Source organism: Rutilus rutilus, assembly GCF_951802725.1.
Source record: "Rutilus rutilus genome assembly, chromosome: 17".
Lineage (NCBI taxonomy): Eukaryota > Metazoa > Chordata > Actinopteri > Cypriniformes > Leuciscidae > Rutilus > Rutilus rutilus.
Genome location: NC_140230.1, coordinates 4,987,279 through 5,005,023, shown reverse-complemented (window position 1 = coordinate 5,005,023; position 17,745 = coordinate 4,987,279). Strand labels below are relative to the sequence as shown.

Below are 17,745 nucleotides of genomic sequence, written 5' to 3'. Positions count from 1 at the left end.
TGCGTGTTAAGTCAGAATTGCGTGATATAAAGTCAGAATTGCGTGTTATAAAGTCAGAATTGCGTGATATGAAGTCAGAATTGCGAGTTATAAAGTCAGAATTGCGTGTTATAAAGTCAGAATTGCGTGTTAAGTCAGAATTGCGTGTTAAGTCAGAATTGCGTGATATAAAGTCAGAATTGCGTGATATGAAGTCAGAATTGCGTGATATGAAGTCAGAATTGCGTGATATAAAGTCAGAATTGCGTGATATAAAGTCAGAATTGCGTGATATGAAGTCAGAATTGCGTGATATAAAGTCAGAATTGCGTGATATAAAGTCAGAATTGCGTGATATAAAGTCAGAATTGCGAGTTATAAAGTCAGAATTGCGTGTTATAAAGTCAGAATTGCGTGTTAAGTCAGAATTGCGTGTTAAGTCAGAATTGCGTGATATAAAGTCAGAATTGCGTGTTATAAAGTCAGAATTGCGTGATATAAAGTCAGAATTGCGAGTTATAAAGTCAGAATTGCGTGTTATAAAGTCAGAATTGCGTGTTAAGTCAGAATTGCGTGTTAAGTCAGAATTGCGTGATATAAAGTCAGAATTGCGTGATATGAAGTCAGAATTGCGTGATATGAAGTCAGAATTGCGTGATATAAAGTCAGAATTGCGTGATATAAAGTCAGAATTGCGTGATATGAAGTCAGAATTGCGTGATATAAAGTCAGAATTGCGTGATATAAAGTCAGAATTGCGTGATATAAAGTCAGAATTGCGAGTTATAAAGTCAGAATTGCGTGTTATAAAGTCAGAATTGCGTGTTAAGTCAGAATTGCGTGTTAAGTCAGAATTGCGTGATATAAAGTCAGAATTGCGTGTTATAAAGTCAGAATTGCGTGATATGAAGTCAGAATTGCGTGATATAAAGTCAGAATTGCGTGATATAAAGTCAGAATTGCGTGATATAAAGTCAGAATTGCGTGATATAAAGTCAGAATTGCGTGATATAAAGTCAGAATTGCGTGATATAAAGTCAGAATTGCGTGTTATAAAGTCAGAATTGCGTGATATAAAGTCAGAATTGCGTGATATGAAGTCAGAATTGCGTGATATAAAGTCAGAATTGCGTGATATGAAGTCAGAATTGCGAGTTATAAAGTCAGAATTGCGTGATATAAAGTCAGAATTGCGTGATATAAAGTCAGAATTGCGAGTTATAAAGTCAGAATTGCGTGATATAAAGTCAGAATTGCGTGTTATAAAGTCAGAATTGCGTGATATAAAGTCAGAATTGCGTGATATAAAGTCAGAATTGCGTGATATAAAGTCAGAATTGCGTGATATAAAGTCAGAATTGCGTTTTATAATGTCAGAATTGCGAGATGAAAAAGTTGCAATTACCTATTATTTTTTTATTCTGTGGCGGAAACAAGCGTCCATAAAAATAATACATGCTTGTGTATGCTTTTATTTTAGTGCAGTTTTATCACTTGCATCTTAAAGATGGTTGAGTTGCTTGAACAGAAACAGTAACCCCTAACAGACAGCTGTATCGGTGTGTAAAGACTCGGCTCTTGTGTGCTGTAGGTACCTGATGTGCAGTAACTCTGATGACCTGCGTGCTAAAGCTGAGTGGGAGGGCAAAGGGACGGCCTCACGATCCAAACTCCTCGACAAGCTTCAGAGTGAGTTACTCCAAACCCATATAAACAAACACCAGCTGGATCATTCCGAGTGTGCTACCTTTACGTCCTGCCACTGAAAAGTGAATATGCTTGTGCTGTTATTTAAGGAACTATTGCTGTGAATGAGTAAATCAGCATTGAAACATGCATTGATGCAGTTGTGGCCAGAAGTGATGTCCAGAAAATTGACATCTTCACTCTTTATTCAAATATTATTAAAAATGTGTTAATGATTTTGTGAGCATATTGCTTGTAGTCCGTTGTTTTATTTAACGTAATGAAATTGTGCTGACATCATTTTTGGCCAGGCTGTCATGCTATGAAATTATGAACACATGCAAAAACAAGAAAGAACCAATGCAATGCTATTAACTGATTATGTTGTTGTAAATGTATGCTTTTTCCTGTGAGCTTTTTGTTTGTTTTAATGTAGTTTTTACACTGTAAAAAAAACACAGGCCTCAAACCAACTAATTTCACAACATTACACAGCTCATAAAGTCCACTGCTAAAGCGTCTCTCACCAAACATAGTCATTAATGGCATTCAGGAACTTTTGTTAGTTAAAGGAAAATTATAAAAGATAGGATAGACGTGATATTGGGCACAGGGAAACCTATAAAACTGTTTACCAATTAAAATATTTCCATTACAATATATTTCTTAAAACATTTAAATAAATAACAACATTCAGATAAAATAAAAATATATAGTAATGATAATCTTATTTTAATTATAATTATATTTAAAAAAAAAAACCACCATGATAAAAATGTCAACATTCGTTCAAATTATTTGAAATTCTCTTCTATATTCACTTAATTATGATAAGAAAACTAAGATGATTTCTTTCTTTTAGGAAATGTGAGTTTAATATGTATGCATTATGCTTAAGCAAAAGGTACGAGAGGCTGTGCTATATATATATATATGCAGAACTGAGTTCCTGTGACTGTGCCAGACTTCTGATTCATTAACCGCTAAAGGGAAATAACCAATGCAGTAAAGAGTAAAAATATTTGCACTACAAAAATACATTAAAATAATATGCTAATAAATAGCAGTTTGCAATATCGACCAGTGCGACAAGCTGTTTTGTACAGCTAAAAATAGCGAATGACACCGGAAGCCACACGCATTCATTTACAAATGGCCGTGACGCTCTTGTGTTTCAAATAAGGAGGATAGAGCAGGTTGTTAATGGACACAACGCACAGCAGAATGACTATATTCACAATACAGCAGGACACCAGTGCCGTACTGTTATTATATAATGCTTTTACTACATATTAAAATATTAAGTTTATACATTTTCATTAAAATTTTATTTTATCAATGAATGAATTAAATGGCTACCTTCTGCTAGAAGATCTGGGGCCAGATTTACTAACAGCTCCAGCGCAAACCCTCATTAGGTGTTAAAAAACTACTGTCAGGCTTTACTAAAGACACGCAGTGAAAATGAGCGCTGAAAAGGTGTGGACAGGGTTATTTTTGGGGCTGATATTATTACACATGCAGTTGTAGGAGTTTCCCTTTCAGACGCAAGATTTATGGGAGGAGAGAATTTAAATGAATCATTCAAGGTGATTTACTAAGGTTTGCACTCGTCACTTTACTGGTATTTGCACCATTATTTACCGCCCAAAAAAAGCAGGTCTGTGAGTCTGTGTTCTTTCATTCGCTCGTCTTCAGTAAATCACGAGCAGAACTTTACACTCCCATCAGTGCTTTTATGGGATTGCGCTCTCACGCTAACTTGCCCTGTTTAGTAAATCTGGCCCCTAGTCTCTGAAAAACAAAAGAATGACCCTGGTATCTGAGAATTATTAATATTAATTATAATTGGGTAACACTTTATTTTACAGTGTCCTTGTTATATGAAGTTACTGTAGTAATATACTATAAATTATGCATGATTACATGCAACTAGCCCTGAACCAAACCCTAATCCTACAGTTAGTACATGTAGTTAATTCTTATTAACTGTAACAAGGACACCTTATAATAAAGTGTAAGCTATTATTATTATTATTATTATTGGTGTAAACATTATTATTCACGTTTTCATTTATTCTGTTTACTTCTTCCTCTCTTCATTCCCTCTTTTGCTTTCTTTTTTTTACAGTTTCATGTAATTGTTTTAGTTTTTTTCAGCTAGGGTTCGGGTCAGTTCTATTTCAGTTCAGCCAATTCAGGAGATGAATTGAATTGGGGGCGGTAACCTAACGAGCGTGAAGGACCTGCGTAGTCTCGAGTCCACTTTATGTCCTGTGTTGGCTGAATTCAGATGAAACTGAGTCTAACCCTCCACGACCTCTATGCTCCATCTCTGTCTCTCTCTCAGCGTACTTGCCCCCGTCCGTGATGCTGCCGCCCCGGCGTCTGCAGACTCTGTTGCGTCAGGCGGTGGAGCTGCAGAGAGATCGCTGTCTCTACCACAACACCAAGCTGGACAGCGGACTGGACAGTGTGTCTCTGCTCATAGACCACGTGTGCAGCAGGTACATGAGCAAACTTACGGTTTCACAGATGCGTTGTCCAGGGCTGAGTCCTGATAGTCGACTAAACGCTAGTCAACGAGTCGAGCAAAATTTTATTAGTCTTTTAGTCACAGAAGAAAAAAAAAAACTTGCTTGTTACAGTAAATCCAGACCTCAAATACAGCTTATCATTTGAAACATGCAAGTAGTAGTTGAAATCACTGAAATAACTGTTTAAAAGAATGTTTTTCCTGCTGATGAATGATAAAAACATTGACAGCAAATCAGAATCCATCTGACTTGAAGATTTAAAGCGACACGACAAAACTGCAGTTCACACTTATAATAAACAGAACATTATTGTGCATTGGTGTGGATGCCTATGTCATTATAGTTATCTTTATATCGGTATCGTTCTTGGTGTGAACGGGCCTTTAAACAGATGAAATTATTGGATAAGTCCTGCATATGTCACCATCAAGGTAAAAAAATAAGTAAATAAATAAATACATTAAACATTCACAGATCTATAACATGCATTTAGATGAAAGATAGAGTGAATTTTAAGTTCATTCCCTAAATTTTTTTCCAAATCATTAAACTTAAAGTTTGATTTGCACTCGAAAAGACTTCAGAATAGTCATATTCAGATTGAATTATTCTTTTCTATGCAAATGCACTCTCATACTGAATAACCCCAATCTAATTCTTTCCAAATCAGAATGTAAAATTTTTCGTATCACAATATATATATATCGCAGAAAGTTTTGTCCAATGTCCTGCAGCCCTAACCGTATTCAGCATATAGTAGTGGTGATGTGACTGCAGCTCTTGGAGTTTGAATGAACAGTCAACCAAAGAAACGCTTAAACTGAGCCCAGATCTTAAGAGAGGTCTTGACTAGCACATTGTGAGGTAGAAGATAGGATGGGGGAGTGTAGTGTACTCATTCACTGAGGCAGGTTTAGTGCAATTTGCTTCCATTAAAAGCCATGTTGGAGGAGAATCAAAATCCTACTAGGCCACATACACACTAAAGTTTCAGGATTGACTATCGCATTTAAATATGAGAGGGATCCCCTAAATGATACGGGACGCGACTCCCTCCCGATACTGCAATTATTGATTGAAACTGTTTTAACCATAGCAACATTCTGGCATCTTGTGTGTTTGGTATCCACCTTTAAACGGTAATATTAAAGCAACCAAAGACTCGTTATGTTCTGCAATTTGAACAAAACCACTGTTGAGGTGTCGTTTTTATGTTTGTGAGGCTTCTTCACTGAGAGCGCTCTTGAGGTGTTGCCATGTCCACACATTAGCAAGTGCGGGTCACGATATTTTGGTCTTGTATTCAGTACAGTGTTGCCAGATTGGAGATGTCCAAGTATCGTACCAGAAGCTCAATTTAGAAGAAAATTATCGTACTCGAGTCAAACGTACAGAATACAGCTGTTTATCCAGACAAAAACTTATTAACATGACCTGCAAATGACTTTATTGCTGAACTATAGACCTCAGCTTGGAAACAACTGACCTAGCGCCACGGCAGGAACGTTAACTTGTGCTCGTGATAGAGAGAGTCATTCTACACGGTGATTGGCCGAGAAGACGTAACGTGAGATGAGAGGGAAGACATGCGTAACACCACGTTCACGTTCTCCTCACGATCATGACGGTAGAGTCCACAGCTAGATCAATGAGTACAGAAGCCCTACGATCACAACCACCATCATCTGAAGTGTCACACAATTCTGAAATTATCGTACATTATGGGATTTTTATCATTATTGATCGTACAGAGGTCAAAATTATCGTACAAATATGATAATTATCGTACGTCTGGCAACACTGATTCAGTATAAAGTAGGGGTGTAACGGTACACAGACGTCACGGTTTGGTACGTACTACCACTACGTACTACTTATGACTGTCTATCTATTAGGGCCATTCAGATTTGTAATTTTTACATTTCAATTCAATACATGAATTTTTATTGATGTATCAAATAGAAACACAAACTAAAATTTGAATTTGAAGAAGTAACATGAATTTAAATTCAAAGAAATGTACATAACCCCTATGTCATGTTGACAAGAAAATGGGAAGATTGCAAAAAAACATTTCCCCGAATTGCATAATTGCTTTTTGAATATTGACTATTAAAATCCACTGACCCTGGTAGTTACTATGGTCACTCGTGTCATAAAAGTACAAAATAAATAGAATAATGAAGAATAAAACTTGAGAGTTGCGCCGATGCACAAAGTTCAATATTATGCTTTTTCAAAAAATCATGCAAGGATGAGCGAGAAGGAGAAAAAGAGACGTCTACATCTACATCAGACAGCGAGTGAAGCGGCACCTGACGCTTCCCATTTATCACTGGACTGTAGTAGTGAGACTTCCACGAGTCACGACACAAATCGGCACAATGCCAGATGATTTAGTCTTTAAATACTCCGTCATTTATGGCATAAATTATGGTCATACAGATAAGAGTAAGACATCCGACATTCGAAACTGTAAAGTAAAAAAAGAATATTTTTGTACACTCAAAATAAAAACAAAACATTGTGTTTTTGTAAAATAAGGAAAACAAACAGTATGCCTCTTTCTCTGCCACCATCTCGGTTTCCTTTCCGTGAAGTTTGTGGAGCGTGTCACAAAAATGAATCGAAACTCAGCGTATAGGCTCTTGCGTGCCATCTGAACTCTGGGTCACATAGATCGTCTCTTCTTCTTCTGCTTGTTTTCCTGTTGTGGCGGTTAGCAAACAGCGTTGCATTGCTGCACACACACACTCCTTTCAGGATAGTGTGGATCGCCTGTGTCTGACTGTATTCGCTGTCTGACTGCATACACCGAACCGTGATGTTCGGGATGAATACATGTACCGTTACACCCCCCAATATAAAGCATTTGGATTTATTTTGGTTTATTATGGGCTTGTTCTTGTTTGCTGTTTTTCTAGCAAGATCTGGCAACCTGAATGAGTCAAATCTCTTAGCGCTTCCCCTGTGGTTCTCTCGCACCGCACACACACAGAAGAGAGACGCATCTCTGATGCACGTTTAAATGTGTCATTAACAACCGGTTGTTTAGATTGGTTCTGTACACACTGCGTGAAATTTTTGTAAAAGCGGTTGACGCCTGTACTGAACTCTTGACAGGCAACATCACGACTATGACGAGAAAAAACAGCTGAGCATTCTGTCCTTCTTAGGGTCGCGCCTTCTGACATCATGTCCTGTTTTTGGTTCGTTTACATGTGTTTGGTCCGTGTTGTGTTCATATTTCTTTCGAACCGCACCAGAGTTCGTTTGAAAGATCTTTTCAGCGTCTCGGTCCGCTTGTTTGATGCGCACCAGGGTTTAGATGGCAGCGTTCACACTTATTCAAATGAACCACATTAACAGAGCGATCGCACCAAACATGCCAACTGTGAACACACCCTAAAACTCATTAAACCTCAGATTAGGTCATCTCAATCCCCCTGAGGCTTTATGCAATCTGGAGACCTTCTTATTCCAGATAAAATCCAGTATATCCAAAAATGGTGACACTTTATTTTGACTTTAGACATTCGACTAACTATGAGTAACTTTGCAACTACATGTCAACTAGCAGTCATTAGAGTATTAGTAGACTGTCTGATTAAAATCTGCTGACATGTAGTTGCAAAGTTACTTGTAGTTAGTAGATTGTCTGAAGTGGACTATCAAAATAAAGTGAAAAAAAAGAGTCTGGGGTTTGTCAGTATAGCCTAATGCAGGCTCTTTAATGAATGCCAAAGTTCAAAGTTAGACAGGCTTACTGTCTCTCCAGAGAGCCATCTCTAAAACGCATTGACTGTTATCTCCAGGAAACAGTTCCCCTGCTACACCCAGCAGATCTTGACCGAGCACTGCAATGAAGTCTGGTTCTGCAAGTTCTCCAACGACGGCACCAAACTGGCCTCGGGATCCAAAGACACAACAGTCATTATATGGCAGGTTGACCCCGTGAGTGACCTTCCCCCCCCTCCCCTTCACCATTAAAATAACGCTCCTGATCCAAGAGTGTGATGGTTTGAGATGTTTTGACAGGACACACACCTGCTCAAGCAGCTGAAGACGCTGGAGGGTCATGCCTACGGGGTTTCCTATCTGGCCTGGAGCCCGGACGACACGTACCTGATAGCCTGCGGCCCGGACGACTGCTCTGAGCTCTGGCTCTGGAACGTACAGGTGAGGGTCTCGACCCACGGTCAGCTCTCAGATTCTCTCCAGCAGCTCGTCTCGCCTTTAAACCCTCCCTGTGTTCACCCAGACAGGGGAACTGAGAACCAAAATGAGCCAGTCCCATGAGGACAGCCTGACCAGCGTGGCCTGGAATCCAGACGGCAAGCGTTTTGTTACCGGCGGTCAGAGAGGCCAGTTCTACCAGTGTGTAAGTGTTGCCGTACAGTTACTGTGCTCTCAGCTATAACTGGACTCGCGTGACAATAGGGTATTGATATATGGTAGTTACTATTTACTTTTTTAATTCCAGTTCCAAGGGGGAAAAAAGTCTTCTTAATATTTGACAAACAAATTCAATGATTTTTCATATTAAAATCAGCTCACATTAAATTCAGTAAAACCAAAACATCCATGATGCATACTTGGCACTTTTTTGCAATAAAGTAATGAGAATTTTGGCTGTGTATGTGCTTTATTGCCTTAAATGTCAAAATTTATTTTATAAATAATACTTTTAAAACATGTGTTCTTTTCGGTCACTTTTGATCAATATAATACATCCTTTCTGAATTAAAAGTATTAATTTATTATTATCTTACTGACCCCAAACTTTTTAATGGTAGTGTATATTTTTCTGTGATGCAATATGACCCAGACATGCTCTCTCTACATGTGGAGATTCACACATTAAGAAACATTTTAAATAGAAATCAGGATTATTGTTCCTGATGACTATTTCCCACACACACACGTTCATAAGTGATGTTGGTTAATGAGGAACATGTGCTGACAGGATCTGGACGGGAACTTGCTGGACTCCTGGGAGGGTGTTCGTGTGCAGTGTCTGTGGTGTTTGAATGACGGGCGAACAGTGCTGGCCTCTGATACACACCAGCGCATCCGTGGATACAACTTTGAAGATCTGACTGACAGGAACATGTATGTTGACTGCACTTGTGACAGGGGCTGGGAATCGATTCGGACGCTCCAATTCGATTCTCGATTCCATTTTCGATTTCGATTCTCGATTCGACTCAAATGAATATAGATTTAATTTAAATCGTATATTTATAAAAAAGAACAGTGAACATAAGTTTACAAGTGGTTAATTAATAAAAAGAAATTAAGAACTCCTTTTATTTTAGGTACGCTTTGGTACATTAAAACAGAACCCGACTCTATATGTCAAATGCATTCAATGAATAGACAGGATTTTGATGCGAGATGAAAAATTGATGCTGAAAATTGGACGAGTCAACAGTCGCACGCCTTGATCAAACAGGATCAGGTTATTTTATTTTTAAGATAAAACAAACATGAAATCTAACATGGAGGCTGCAAGCCTATGAACAGTGGAGGAAAACTAATACTGGCTTTTGGGTGATAGATGCATAAATGTGGAATTGATTTTGAATCGACCACATTTAAAAAAACGATTAATCGAAAAATCGATTTTGCCCAGCCCTACTTGTGACTTTAGATCCTGTTATGGTTTTTCTGACAGTGTTTGTATGAGTTATGTGGATGTGCTGGTGTGTGTTTGCTTGTCGTCTCTTATAGAGTTCAAGAAGACCACCCTGTAATGTCCTTCACCGTGTCAAAGAATGGAAGATTAGCTCTGTTAAATGTCGCGACTCAGGTGAGTAGCTTATATTTCATCTCAAGCTGTTTTTGTACTGATGCCGGACTTGTTGTTTTGCTGTGAACAATCTGATCTGATCTTGGTGGGATTCCATAAAGTTCTAAAAACGGCTTAACAGTGAATTCACGGCATGGCGAAACTACCGAATTACCGATTTCGACTTCCGAAAAAGTGCCGACGTCCTTGTAGAGCTCGTAATGACCACTTGTAAACTCGCACTTGTACTCAGAAACACTCAGAATGACAGCATCTTCAGCGGTAAAATGTTATCTTGTGATATTTCTGTTTAATAACTCCTATAATTAACTATTGTTCATGTCTTAAGAATGCAAGATTAATCTGAAAATAAACTATAATTAGGGATGTGATTTATTTTTCCTGTATTTTCTGACCTGAAAATAATGACCCGTATGAATTGCGTAATTCTGAAAAAAAAAAAAAAAAAGTTGTGTGTTGGTATTAGAAAATGTTGCATTTGCTAACAAAGAACAAATGGGTTATACTAATAGCCAGGGTTCAAGTTACCCGGTACCTTTTTAATGTATTTTGACAATGCATGGTTGTGAGAATGTGATCTAGCTTAGTGCGACCATCAGATCACAACAGTTGTGATGTACTTATATACATATATAGTCTGACACGCTGCATGTTTCAGAGTAAAGCACAGCACTTCCAGTTGTTATTCACAGTAAATGCTACTCTGTGTGTCTGAGTCGCTTACACGTTGCATTTGGGAGCGCAACATGAATCAACCATCTTTCCAAATTCATAATGAGTATCATTTATAAATCTGTGTCAACTAAATACATTTCTGCCAAAATAAAAGCTCAATGGTTTAAAAACAAAGAAATGAAGGCAACCATAAATGTTAGTATTGTAATTTTGCTGTTCTTCAAATAAAATAATTTACTGTCAAATAAAATAACAATAATAGTATTTATTATTCTTATAATTTTTTATTAATAATAAGAAAAACAACAATTCTCTTATTACTTTTATTATAACATATATTGCATTATAACATAATAAATTAATACTATGATGATTATTTAATCCTCATTTTTTTACTTTACAGTAGTATGCATTATTTTAATAGTAAAATAAATGGGGGGGTTGATCTTTAGCTGATCACGTGCCTGTATAATAAATATAAAATACAGTAGGTAACACTTTTATTAATAAAGCTTTAACAAACGGTACACAGTGCTTAACAGATCGTTAGTTAATATATATTCACATAGCTAGAAATATGAGATAATGTGCTTGTTAATGTTTACTAATGAACTTGCTTATTAAACATTACATATTGATTAACAGATCATTATTTTTAATGTAAATTGAAATGCTTACAAGCATCATTAAACTTTCAACCCATATGATCATGCACTTTATAAAAAATGATTTTGACAGATGGCTTGCAGTGATTAAAAGCTTCATTAATAAATTAAGAAACATAATGCTTAACATCATTAATTAATATATATTTAAGTAGCTATGAGATAATATGCTTGTTATATTTGAATCATTATGTAAATAAAATGCTAACAAATGTCATTAAAATTCAACTCTTTTGTTACTTAATGCACTTTTTTTTTTTACATTTACAAATGTTGTGAAAATAGTTCAGTTATTAATTGTAAGCACTTCACACACTCATGTTAACATATTAGTCACAAACTCATAAGCACAGTCTGTAAAGGTCTTGTATGCTGACTTACAGTATACTATTTACACATTTTTACAAATCATATATGAATTATTTGTTCATGTGTTTGCAGTACCCAATCTAAAATTATAATGAAACTATTCATTATTTGTGCATTGGACTTTTAGCTGTAACAACATTAGTGTTGGTGAAGGGTGGTTGGTAAAGTTTAGCTAAATACTTGCTTAAAGACATAACAACACATGATTGTAATTTGGGTGCAGATCATGATTGCCTCAACACTTAAATCCTTAAACAGGATATTCCTCGTGTTTTCTGTTGAACATCCAGTTCACTCACAGCTGCCAAATGCCTTTACACTTTTAAGTTCATATATTATAATATATGAATATAATATTTTTTTTTTATTAAACTTTAGTTCATATATTACCTTATGCACTTCTTTTTTTTTTACATTTATATATTTTCAGGAAGTGCATGATCACATGAATTGACAGTTTAATAACATTTATAAGCATTTTAATTTACATTAAATCATGATCTGTTAATCACTATGTAACGTTTAGTAAGTTCATTAGTTAACATTAACACACACATTATCTCATAATTTTAGCTATGTGAATATGTATATATATTAACTAATGATCCGTTAATCATTATATAAAGTTTGTTAATGATTTATAAAAGTTATTATAAATGAAGAATGAAGTGAGCACAAACTTGTAATGTCCTACTAACTTATTAATAACTTGCATGTCGGCTTTTGTTTATTAATTACTCAAACTGAATAATTCTGGTGTGATAGTGTTGCCATTAAAATGCATAATTCTGAGTCTGAGAGTCTCAGAGTAGGAGTAGTCTGGCATTTCATAATCACGGTAATTACGACATGGTGTAAACGCACCAAAAATAGAGAAGTCTAAGAAGGATTTAATTGACCAAATGATCTAAAAATAGCCCTCATAAACATGGTTATTTAGGAGATAAACGAATAAAAGAATAGATGTCAGCATGAAGCGAGAGTTCATCCCTATTGTGACGTATATCTCAGAGTGAGACGGCTTCTGGAACTAGAGCAGATGTAGGGCGGGACTTGATTCTGTCTGTGGGGAATAGACTGGGTTGGAGGACGTTGGGTGTTGCTAACTAAATGGGCCCTTGTTGTAAATATTTACCTCATGAGATTTTGGTCATGCTAGTTCCGCTAAACCCTCGGAGGAATCTTTGACGCATTACTCATGTAAATAAACCTGATGTCTCGGTGTACTTTTCACTCAGCGGTTCCTCTCTCGCCGTGTTTAGGGAGTTCATCTGTGGGACCTGCAGGACCGGGTATTAGTCAGGAAGTACCAAGGTGTGACTCAGGGCTTCTACACCATCCACTCCTGTTTTGGCGGCTACAACGAGGACTTTATTGCGAGTGGCAGTGAAGGTAAGAGTGCGCCGATCTGAGTGAGTTCCCGCTGAGGTCTGATGGGGTTTTGAGAACCGTCTGTTGTCTCTAGACCACAAAGTTTACATCTGGCACAAGCGCAGCGAGCTGCCCATCGCCGAGCTGACGGGTCACACGCGCACCGTCAACTGCGTGAGCTGGAACCCGGTTCTGCCGGGCCTGATGGCCAGCGCCTCGGACGACGGCACCATACGGGTCTGGGGTCCCGCCCCCTTTCTGGACTCCCAGGAGCCCGAGGGCCTAACTGGTATGAACCTCCTCGTCTGACTGGAATATGCTCCTAGTTTGATGTAAGTGGGTAGTTGACATAGAACACTTGCTAAACTAAATCTACACATATTTAGCTATATATTTTTTGTATTTTTTTTATCGTATTGCATGCAGATTTGATGTGAAATGAGAGATTATATGGAATTTAAACATTTAAAATAGGGAAAAAAATGTGTCTGAAAACCTATAAATAGTGATCAATTATATGATGTTAAATATGCACTTTCGCTTATACATTCAAATAAATGTTGCATGTTCATTCAATGTTTTTAACATTTTAACTTGTCAACTACCCAGTTGCTGTGTGACGCTTTAACAAAGACTTTTTTTTTTAAATCCCTTTGGGGAAAATGAATGAGAATTAGAGCTATTTTAAACCATCTGTTCAGACTTCCTGTTTCAGTGGGAAACGGCTACATTGGTCAAGCCATTTCTTGAGATCTTTAAAAACTAATTGGATATGTTTTCATAAATATTCAGAAACTAAAATTAATAATAATATTAACTACCTTAATAATTAAGATAATAAAAAGCTCTTTTGACACAAAGTAGGCATCTAATCTGGACTTTATAATGCACATAGAGGATCCGAACAACTCTTAACTATTGCTTTTTAATATGCTTCTGGAATTTAAATGTTTAGTTCAGATTCAGAATTAAAGTGCCCCATTATGCTATTTTAAAGGGCACCTATTATGCAAAATTCACATAAATGTGTGTTGGCAGTGTGTGTACACAACCACCCTATAATGATAAAAATCCACCAAGTGCTTTTTTAAAAATCCCCATAAATCATAAGCACTGTCTCAGAACGAGCTGTTCTCAGATTCGGCGCAATGTGACATCACTTTGCACAGGCCCCTCCCACGACTGTTGATTGACACTGCAGTTTGAGCATAGACCCGTCCTGAGTGAGCTGGACACAGGGTCCGCCATTGCTTCGACGCCGGAGCAGCTGTAGACAAGAATGTCTCCTAAGCGATTGAGGTGTGCTGTTGTTGGATGTAAGAATGAACATAGCAGTCTTCATTTACTCTGGTTGTTACTCGAGGATGGATCTGTACTGTTCGTGATCCAGCTTACGGTCTCCAGAGCGACAGGACTAACGTTACTGACCACGGCAGAAATGAAAGTGAGAGTGCGCACTTTATCACAGCTCATCCAGTCGTGGATATACAGTTTACCAGTTTATTAAGCACCCACTGAAAAGGTGTGTATATATTTGTTTATTGTCAGTTGTAACGAGTGTTTTGTGTATTTCGCTGTGTATGTTGATGATAATGAAAGGGAGAGAGAGAGAGTTTATGGATAAGACTTTAATGCACACTTATATACTGTTTATTCGGCTCTTACAGTGATTTTCTGGAGTAAAACTAAGGCTTCATCTTTTGTGTGAGGTACAATAAACTTAATTGAACTCATCAGTATATTTTGGTCATCATTCGGACGGGGTCTGCTACAGCAGGCTTGTGTTAATAGTGGATAAAAGCAGATGACAAGTAAATTATAACAGTAATTAAACTAAGCTATTCCTGTTCTATCTCCATACAGCATATATTCTCTGGCTATGTGGGCATTATTGTCCGACTCCGAGTCGAAATGAACACCGCAACTCAGAGTTTCTGTTCTGATATTATCAGATGAGATTGTCCTGGCTCTGAGCGGGAGCTCGTGAGGCTCCGCCCACTGGGCCGTGCAGCAGCAATTAATTTGCATTTAAAGGGATACACACTAAAACAGCGCATTTTTCTGAGCCCCAAAAAATTGACAATTGAAACATGCAGTAAAAAATGATCTGTTGGGTATTTTGAGCTAAAACTTCACATACACACTCTGGGGACATCAGAGACTTATTTTACATCTTGTGAAAAGGGGCATAATAGGTGCCCTTTAAACGTTCCAAATGTGCAAAAATGCATCCATAGTAAAAAAAAAACACTTTCATTTTCTTATTTTATACAATGCAGCATCACCTCTTTCCTCGGTGTCTGAAACAGTTCGACGGTTCGATAAAGGATTCAGTCTCTCTCCTTTCCGAGAGCCTCCTCTGCTCTGATTGGTCAGATGGCCCAGACTGTTGTGATTGGTCGACTCTGCTCTGATTGGTCAGATGGCCCAGACTGTTGTGATTGGTCTACTCTGCTCTGATTGGTCAGATGGCCCAGTCTGTTATGATTGGTCTACTCTGCTCTGATTGGTCAGATGACCCAGTCTGTTGTGATTGGTCTACTCTGCTCTGATTGGTCAGATGGCCCAGTCTGTTATAATTGGTCTACTCTGCTCTGATTGGTCAGATGGCCCAGTCTGTTGTGATTGGTGTACTCTTGCTACAACTACAGTGTTTGAGGGCGGGTCAAAGTAGACATTGTTCACGGGCAGCCAATGAAGACCATTTGCATTATGCAAATTTGTTACATTGTTACATAGGTTTGTAACAGGAAGTGAAACTGGAATAACTGACAACTCGTTTCCGCAGTTCAGAATCGATTCTTTCTTTTGGGAGACAGTAACTCCATTTATCTGCATTTTGATCTTTAAAACTTTGCAGATCTTTTACATTCACAAACGGCCATATCACACACTGCATGAAAGGGAATATCCAAAAAAAAGCATAATGGGGCACTTTAAACTGAGTTGAATAGCACACGTTAGAAAGATGACTAGTGTGTCACTGTGGTCTCTCTGCTTCTCTTCTCCTGCAGAATGCTATAGCATGGACAGTTGATGTTGACTCTGGAGCAGATGTCCACTTTGGAAAACATACAGTGAGACACACTATAGACTTTGTGAATGAAGAATGAAAATATAAGTAAATCGTACGGCAGACGGATGTTTTTTCCTGGCGGTTTCACATCCCCACGCCGTTTCACTCGAACAACATGAAGCCGGCTGCTGCCCTTACACATCTGACTTCAAATCCGAAACGGACACGCCGAGGACACGCCCCTCTTCGGCTTAAGCCCCTCCTCCTCCTCCTCCTCCTCCTTTCTACACTGCATCCTGAGTGGACGACTGCCTCCTGAACCCACATGCGCACACACACACACACACACACACTCACCCACACGGACAAACAACCTTATTTATTACGGCTTTAATTTATTATTGTGAATGAATCAAGGCCACAGGCTTGCTTTGTGTTCTGTACAATATTCACTCAGCCAGGGGACAAAAGAAAAAAAGAAAAAAATGCTTTTCCGGCATGTGCGAACTTCTCCGTGGTCTCAAAGACGCACGTGTAAACGGAGAGCAAACCAATCATATCCTTATTTTTCAGCATGAACTTCTTTAAGCCAATTCGTATGCTTGAAAGTAAGTGTCTTCACCAGCAGAGATATAAGATATCGTTCTCCTTTCCCTCTGTGACCCACGACATTTTTAAAAGACTGAATTCACTGGCATTTTTAACAGCTAGATATTCATTTCGATTAGACAATTCCAACCATGACCCCGATCCGCAGTTTTCTTTTTCATTGCTTATGGTACTTTATTATGCTAATTATGAAAGGGGGAAGGTTTTCTAGAGGCGACGGATTATTAATCTTTATTCTTGTGACGAGCCGATGTAGATTTACAAAGACAGACGCATAACAGGACATGGTTATTATTTTCTGGTAACGGGGTTGAAAGCGCACCTGCGACCCGTATAGGCTTGCTATAGTCGTCCTGCTAACGACACACACACACGTGCTGATGTCACGTCCCACATGTAAATATCAGCCTGCAGCGTGCAAACTTTGACTTGACGTAAGTGGCTAGTAGGTGTCTGCAACACGGTCCAGGCTGTTAGTGTATGAGAAATGATGTTGTGACGGTAAGTACGCCAGCATAGTGAACGAATGAACAGACTCTCACATATGTTTCCATCATGTTCGTTGCGTCATATTCTCCCCTCGGGTCCCGTTTCCTCTTTCATATTATCACTTCTTGACTTTTTATGTTTTTTTTTTTTTTTTAATGCTTTTCTAGACTTGTATATGATTATTCATCAGCTATGATTTTCTTAGTTTAATTGATTTTATTTTGGGTTGATTTATAATTTGTTTAGCCTTTTTTTCCCCTTGTATTATCATATAAAGGATGTCTCGAATGCTTTTTTCTATTTGTGAATTTCTTATTTACTTTCGTACCATATTATGCATTAGTACACGCGGGTGTACCCTGAAATAATTTAGGTATTCATCAGTCGAGCGAAAGAAACTTTGCCCACTATGATTTATTCTGTTATTATGTGCTCTTCATATACATGTATATAAGGAATCTATATATATATATATATTTGTGATGTCAAAATGATTAATCGCGTCTAACATATGTGCATTTACATATTGTATAAACA

The 17,745-nt window shown here is 37.8% G+C and overlaps 1 protein-coding gene across 2 annotated transcripts in view; it reads left to right on the top strand.

The window, feature by feature from the left end:
* Positions 1-17,498, top strand: part of wdr26a (WD repeat domain 26a) — a 39,588-nt gene extending 22,090 nt beyond the window's left edge. Inside the window, exons 5-14 of one of the 2 annotated variants that reach the window (XM_084435414.1) lie at positions 1,571-1,668; positions 4,016-4,172; positions 8,018-8,156; positions 8,241-8,381; positions 8,464-8,583; positions 9,169-9,314; positions 9,936-10,014; positions 12,986-13,115; positions 13,189-13,383; positions 16,109-17,498. In XM_084435414.1, coding sequence (XP_084291540.1) covers positions 1,571-1,668; positions 4,016-4,172; positions 8,018-8,156; positions 8,241-8,381; positions 8,464-8,583; positions 9,169-9,314; positions 9,936-10,014; positions 12,986-13,115; positions 13,189-13,383; positions 16,109-16,131 — 1,228 coding nt within the window. In that variant the 3' untranslated portion in view covers positions 16,132-17,498. Of the gene's footprint in view, positions 1-1,570; positions 1,669-4,015; positions 4,173-8,017; positions 8,157-8,240; positions 8,382-8,463; positions 8,584-9,168; positions 9,315-9,935; positions 10,015-12,985; positions 13,116-13,188; positions 13,427-16,108 lie in introns of both variants that reach the window. The other variant, XM_084435415.1, reaches the window with a different exon arrangement.
* The last annotated feature ends 247 nt before the right edge of the window (positions 17,499-17,745 follow it).